The 6,103-nt window shown below is 40.9% G+C and overlaps 1 protein-coding gene across 2 annotated transcripts in view; it reads left to right on the top strand.

The window, feature by feature from the left end:
- fcho2 (FCH and mu domain containing endocytic adaptor 2) overlaps positions 1 to 6,103 on the top strand; it is a gene marked incomplete in the record, with an annotated part of 41,095 nt that overhangs the window by 18,859 nt on the left and 16,133 nt on the right. For both annotated transcript variants that reach the window (XM_014031863.1, XM_014031865.1), the window contains 2 exon segments: positions 3,860 to 3,899; positions 4,030 to 4,115. In XM_014031863.1, coding sequence (XP_013887317.1) covers positions 3,860 to 3,899; positions 4,030 to 4,115 — 126 coding nt within the window.

Genomic DNA, 6,103 nt, shown 5'->3' with positions numbered 1-6,103 from the left:
AGTTGTTTCCTTTTTGAATATGAATAAAAACTAATAATAAAATAGCTCCTGGTTACTGAGGTGGAACAGCGGCCCAATGTAACGTTTAGGTTTCAGCACAGCTTGGTGAAAATGTGCGATTGTCTCGTCACAATGTCTCGTGTCATGGAAGGCAAACAAATTAAAGTCCCACTTCAACTTTTCATCACTACATCCAAAAGGAACGTTTAAACACTTTCTGTTTTCCATGAACAACACGTGAGTTTGTTCTGATGAAACTGATTCACTTCATTTATACTAAACTTTAGTGTGAAGGAGCATGTAGTTTAACAAAAAGTCTGCTAGGATCACCTCTGTACAAATCATCCATCCATCCATTTTCTTCCTCTTATCTGAGGTTGGGTCTCGGGGGCTGCAGCCTAAGCAGAGAGACCCAGACCTCCTTCTCCCCGGCCACTTGGGTCAGCTCCTCTGGGGGAATCCCAAGGTGTTCCCAGGCCAGCTGAAAGACATAGTCCCTGCAGCGTGTCCTGGGTCTTCCTCTGGGTCTCCTCCCAGTGGGACGTGCCCGGAACACCTCACCAGGGAGGAGTCCAGGAGGCATCCTAACCAAATGAACCACCTCAACTGGCTCCTCTGGACGTGGAGGAGCAGCAGTGGCTCTACTCTAATCCCCTCCCAGATGACAGAGCTTCTCATCCTATCTCTGAGGGAGAGCCCAGACACCCTGCAGAGGAAACTCATTTTCACCGCTTGTATCCGCAATCTTGTTCTTTCGGTCACTACCCAAAGTTCGTGACCATAGATGAGGGTAGAAACGTAGACCGACTCTGTCTTTTGGCTCAACTCTCGTTTCACCATGACAGACCAGTACAGCGTCTGCATCACTGCAGATGCAGCACCAATTTGCCCATTGATCTCCTGCTCCATTCTTCCCTCATTTGTGAACAAGACCCCAAGATACTTAAACTCCTCCACTTGGGGCAGGACCACCTCCCCGACCTGGAGAAGGCACCGTACCCTTTTCCAGCTCAAGACCATGGTCTCGGATTTGGAGGCACTGATCCTCATCCCGGCCGCTTTACACTCTGCTGTGAACCGCTCCAGTGAGAGCTGGAGATCAGGATCTGATGAAGCCAACAGGACCACATCATCCACAAAAAGCAGAGATGTGATCCTAAGGTCACCAAAAAGGATCCCCTCAACACCTTGGCTGCACCTAGAAATTCTGTCCATAAAAGTTATGAGCAGAATCGGTGACAAAGGGCAACCTTGGCGGAGTCCAACTCTCACTGGAAATGACTTACCAGAGATGTGCACAAGTCTTTTTTTGCAAGTCCAAGTCAAGTCTCAAGTCTTTAGGGTCCGAGTCAAGTCTAAGTCTGTAATAGTAGGGACTTAAGTGCGACTCAAGTCCGAGTCACGAGTCCCAATCTCTGCGACTTACTACCGGCAATTTGGATTAAACTCTGGCACCGGTCATACAGGGACCTAACAGTCCACATCAATGGGCCTGGTACCCCATACTCCCAGAGTACCCCCCACAGGACTCCGCGAGGGACATGGTCAAATGCCTTCTCCAAGTCCACAAAACACATTCAGACTGGTAGTGTGAACTCCCACGCACCCTCCAGGACCCTGCTGAGGGTGTAGAGCTGGTCCAGTGTTCCACGACCATGACGAAAACCACACTGCTCTTCCTGAATCCGAGATTTGACTATCTGATGGACCCTCCTCTCCAGGACCCCTGAATAGACCTTACCAGGGAGGCTCAGCAGTGTGATCCCCCTATAGTTGAAACACATTCTACGGTCCCTCTTTTTAAATAAGGGGACCACCACCCCAGTCTGCCAGTCCAGGGTAACTGCCCCTGATGTCCATGCGATATTGTAGAGTCACGTCAACCAACGCAACCCACAGGCCAAATAGATAGGCCTCCTTCTTCAGCCTGACACCAACCCTCAATGCCGGTGTCCACCAGCGTGTTCGAGGGTTGCTGCCACAACAGCACAGACAACCTTACAGCCACATCTCCACTAAGCCGCTTTGACAATAGAGGCATGGAACATGGCCCACTCTGACTTAATGTCCTCCACCTCCCTCATGTAGTTTAACAAAAAGACTACCTGGTTCACCTCCGTACAAACCTTATAGAAGATGATAATAAACTAAAGCCAGTGTTTTATCTCGAGTTGTAATTATCACTGATGTAACCTGATTATTGGGTTTGATCAGAGTAAAGCACCACTTTTTTCTGAAGGAATTTTTTAACGTAACATGTTGAGACCTGACTTCAATTTGGAAATTTCTCAATTATAGCAAATAATTATTACAGTAATGAAGTTTATCATCACATTATAATAATAAATCTCCTAACAAATCAGTTCAAGCCATATAGTTTTTATTTGTTCCTAATAAATATACAGTAGAATTACATCCTAACATGTTTTCACTTCAAACAAGTTTTTCTTTTCTTTTCTTAAATTTAAAATCAAACTTCCACATTTATGTAGTTGTATTGACTTTGTTCCTACGCAGTATGGAAACGTTTAACACTGTTTGTGTATTTTTCATGTCTAGAAAAATATGTAGGAATATTTAAGTCTCCAGACTATTGCATTTTCTGACAATCAGTTCTTCTATGTAAAAAGGTAAAGTCACCACAGTTTATTATTGGTTCAAACACCACTGGAGCTGCCATCTTTCATAAAGTCAAACAGGAACAGTCTATCTGATGCAAACTAATTAGTTTGTACCCCCGGTGGTCCCTGAAATGACTTCAAACTGACACAAATAAGAAAAAAAATTAAAAAAACACAAAAAAAAAACCCCACATAATTTCTCATGAACCACTGGAAAAACTTCTATCAAATTCTCAAAGTTATCATTACAACTGATTAACTTTTTTAGTCACCCTAATTCAAGATGGCTTTCACAGCTATTTGACCTTATCCAACACAAAAATGGCTACAACTCAGTCAGTTTGACAGATTAGATCTGGTCTGGTAATAGCTGAGAGTCATCCTCAACGGATACTCAGAGCGCTAACACGTCTCATGAGATCTTGCAGCATCACGTGAGGTTTCACATCCCATCATTAAAAAAGGTTAGACCAAAACAGCTACTTATTTCACTCAGTAAAATGATTTAATTTTAAAACTTGGGCATGAAACTCTGGCTAGCGACATGCACTCCTAAACTTGACTTTGTGGGGGAAAAAAAAATAAAACTGACCTTGAAGTCAAAAAACAAAGAGTTGAAATCTGTTTGTATAAAGTGAAAGCACTGATAGATGTAAACTCTCAGGGTTTACAGGAGTATCATCAATAAACTATAAGAGTTTTGGTGAGTACAGTGTGCCCCCCCCAACCCCCCCCCCTGTCCCCTCATAGAGCTTTAACTGGTCTAACCTAACATCACTGACCCAAACTAGTGTACTTTTTTAAACTAACACACATCAGGTTCATCAGGTTTTTTTCTTTCTACCTGAGAAGTTCTGTTTGTATTTAAAATGCTCAATAACTCCTTTGATATCGGCACAAAATAACAAATAGATTCCCGGATTAATTTCTGGTTTTAAAATCACTCCCTCTTTTGTTTAAAGTGCTTCTGCTTCATTAGAACCACAGTGGAGTTCTGTTTATTAACACTGCTGCAGGATTTTGCTGTGATAAGGTCTCTAGTATTTGTGTCCAATGTTTAGACTATGTTCACTTGTCAGTGGGTTTAAGTGTTACAGCTTCGTTTACTCTACGTTTCAACATGAGAAACTTTAGTGTTTTGCTGATTATATATTTGGCCTCATTATTTCCACACATACTACGAATTTGTTTTTGCTGTTCCAACACTGTGAACATGTTTCTGTTTCGTCCCGCTGCAGATGATGAACTATCCAAACCCAGAGTGCCTACATCATACGAGTGAGTCAAATGTTCAAATAGTCTTTATAACTCAAGGTTAAATGACCGTTGTTGTCTTGGTTCCTGCAGCCTCTATGAGATTTAAATTAACTGCATGTTCCAACTTTTTCTTTCCGTCACCACATGTCAGACTGACCAACAACGATCTCCTGTCTCTGGATCCACTCGGCCCAGCTCTGCCTGTCGGATCTGCCTCCTCTGTGTCCTCAGCGGCAGGTAAACTCAGATCCTAAAACTGTCAGGTGGTTTCTGTTCAATGGGCATTCTCTCCTCTCTTTTGTACAATATCCCATTAAAAATCAGCTCATCACCAGAAAGGTAACTGTTTGTTTAGTTTAGGCAGTGGTGGGCACCAGTCCGCTAAAGTGCAAATCCGCTAATTGCGGACCTAAATATTTCATTTGCGCTTTAGCTGTCTTACTAATTTTTATAATTCATAAGCGGATTTGCGCTTTCTAAAATTAAAATTCAGTACCGCTAATAACTAATTATCTACCAGTCATCATTATGTTGAACAGCAGAAGGTATGACTGTCAATGAATCACAACATGTGATCTATCCAACAGCACCCCTCCCAGATAAACACACTTATTGTGAAGGTATACATCCTGCTGACTGTTGCTTTCAATCATGGTTCTCATTTCCCACAATGCTTTGTGTCTGCTTACGTAGCAGGAAGGCAATGTTTAGAACTCCCTGTCCCAGCAAAAACAGTAAACGTTTGTAATCCATACTAAAATTTTGTATGTATTGATTTATTTTACTTTACAATCGGAGCTCCTTTAAAAAAAAAAAAAAAGAATAAAGTTTAAACGCTGGAGCTCAATACTTGACGTAATTGGTCGAAGCAATCGGCCAACGGGGTTAGAGACGCAGAAATGATTTAAAGATGTTATGCTGAAGAAGACAGACATCTAGTGGTCAACTGGAGCAACTACATGGAAAACTTTAAAATCCAAGCTCTTATTTTGAACTGAAGATAGTTTCCTGAACTCCGTGCTTTCGTTTCCCGTCACAAATCAAATCCGTCATGTACCCAGAATGCATCGCTTCAGTTTCCAATAAACAGTTTTAAAATTACTTTATTGATGCTTCTTTAATGAAAAATCTACAACAAACGAAAGAAAAAGACAAAGAATCAGCCGAACTAGCAATCCTCAACAACTTTTTAATTTTTACACCAGGAGCTGAAGGTCTGTTTCAGGAAATCACATCCCCAGCAATCAGCGATTGTAGGATTAAGCTGTACAAGGGTTCATACACCACTAGTTGGCAGTGTTGTACAGATATTGTACATGAATTATTGTCAGCTAGTAAGTGTCAAATTGAACTTGCGTTTTTAAAATTAGCTTCCAATAGTTTTTCTATGGCATAAGCGCTTTTGAGGTTGCGGACCTAAATATTTACATAAGTGCTTTAGAAATTGCGGAGCTAATTTTTGGATTAGTGCTGCCCACCACTGAGTTTAGGTCAGTTCAAACCACTCCAGGTACTTAAAAAAACACAATCTTTTCTCCAGTCATCACACAAACAGATTTTAAACTCACTTTTTGGTGTTTAGGTGAACTTATAGTAGTCGTCAGAAATGAACAGTAGCAGCTTGTTTGTGCTCACAGTCACTTCCTGCTCCTGAAATGAAAGCAAACACTGGACGGTTTGTGTTTCTCTGTATTCGTCTCACTTTGTCCAGATTTCTGTCGCAAATAAACCTTGATCGTGTTCTGAAGAGTTTAATAAGTGGAAACCCGAAACAATAAAGACGAGTTGTTTTGGTCTTAAATACTGTTGATGTAAAGACCAGGAAACACTTCTCTGTCTTATGACTTCGGTGCAGAAACTGAAGTTTTGTTGCTCAATGATGTGTCAATGCACACTATCAGCTTTTCAAAATACAAAACAGCCAGTTGTTTATCAAATACTGTTTAAAATGTCTCCAAATGTAGATCTATGGCTTTAATGTAGAAGTTGTTGTCCTCTACTTCTGGTTAATCTTCTAAAATGTGTGATTAGAAGCAACAATCGTAAACTAATAAAAAGTTATTAAAATGATGTAGATGAGCTTTATTTGAACTATAATATATTTTGCACTGCTTAATGTCTTAAAAGGAATGCAAAAGTAATTTCAGACGTTTTCTTTTAACTTTATTTTTATCCGTTTCTTTAAACTGGAGTGAATTAATTTCTGCTATACAACAACATTAATG

This window comes from Austrofundulus limnaeus, unplaced genomic scaffold, assembly GCF_001266775.1.
Source record: "Austrofundulus limnaeus strain Quisiro unplaced genomic scaffold, Austrofundulus_limnaeus-1.0 Scaffold1338, whole genome shotgun sequence".
Classification (NCBI taxonomy): domain Eukaryota; kingdom Metazoa; phylum Chordata; class Actinopteri; order Cyprinodontiformes; family Rivulidae; genus Austrofundulus; species Austrofundulus limnaeus.
Note: the sequence above shows the minus strand (reverse complement) of the source record. Positions and strands in the feature narration are given on the sequence as shown.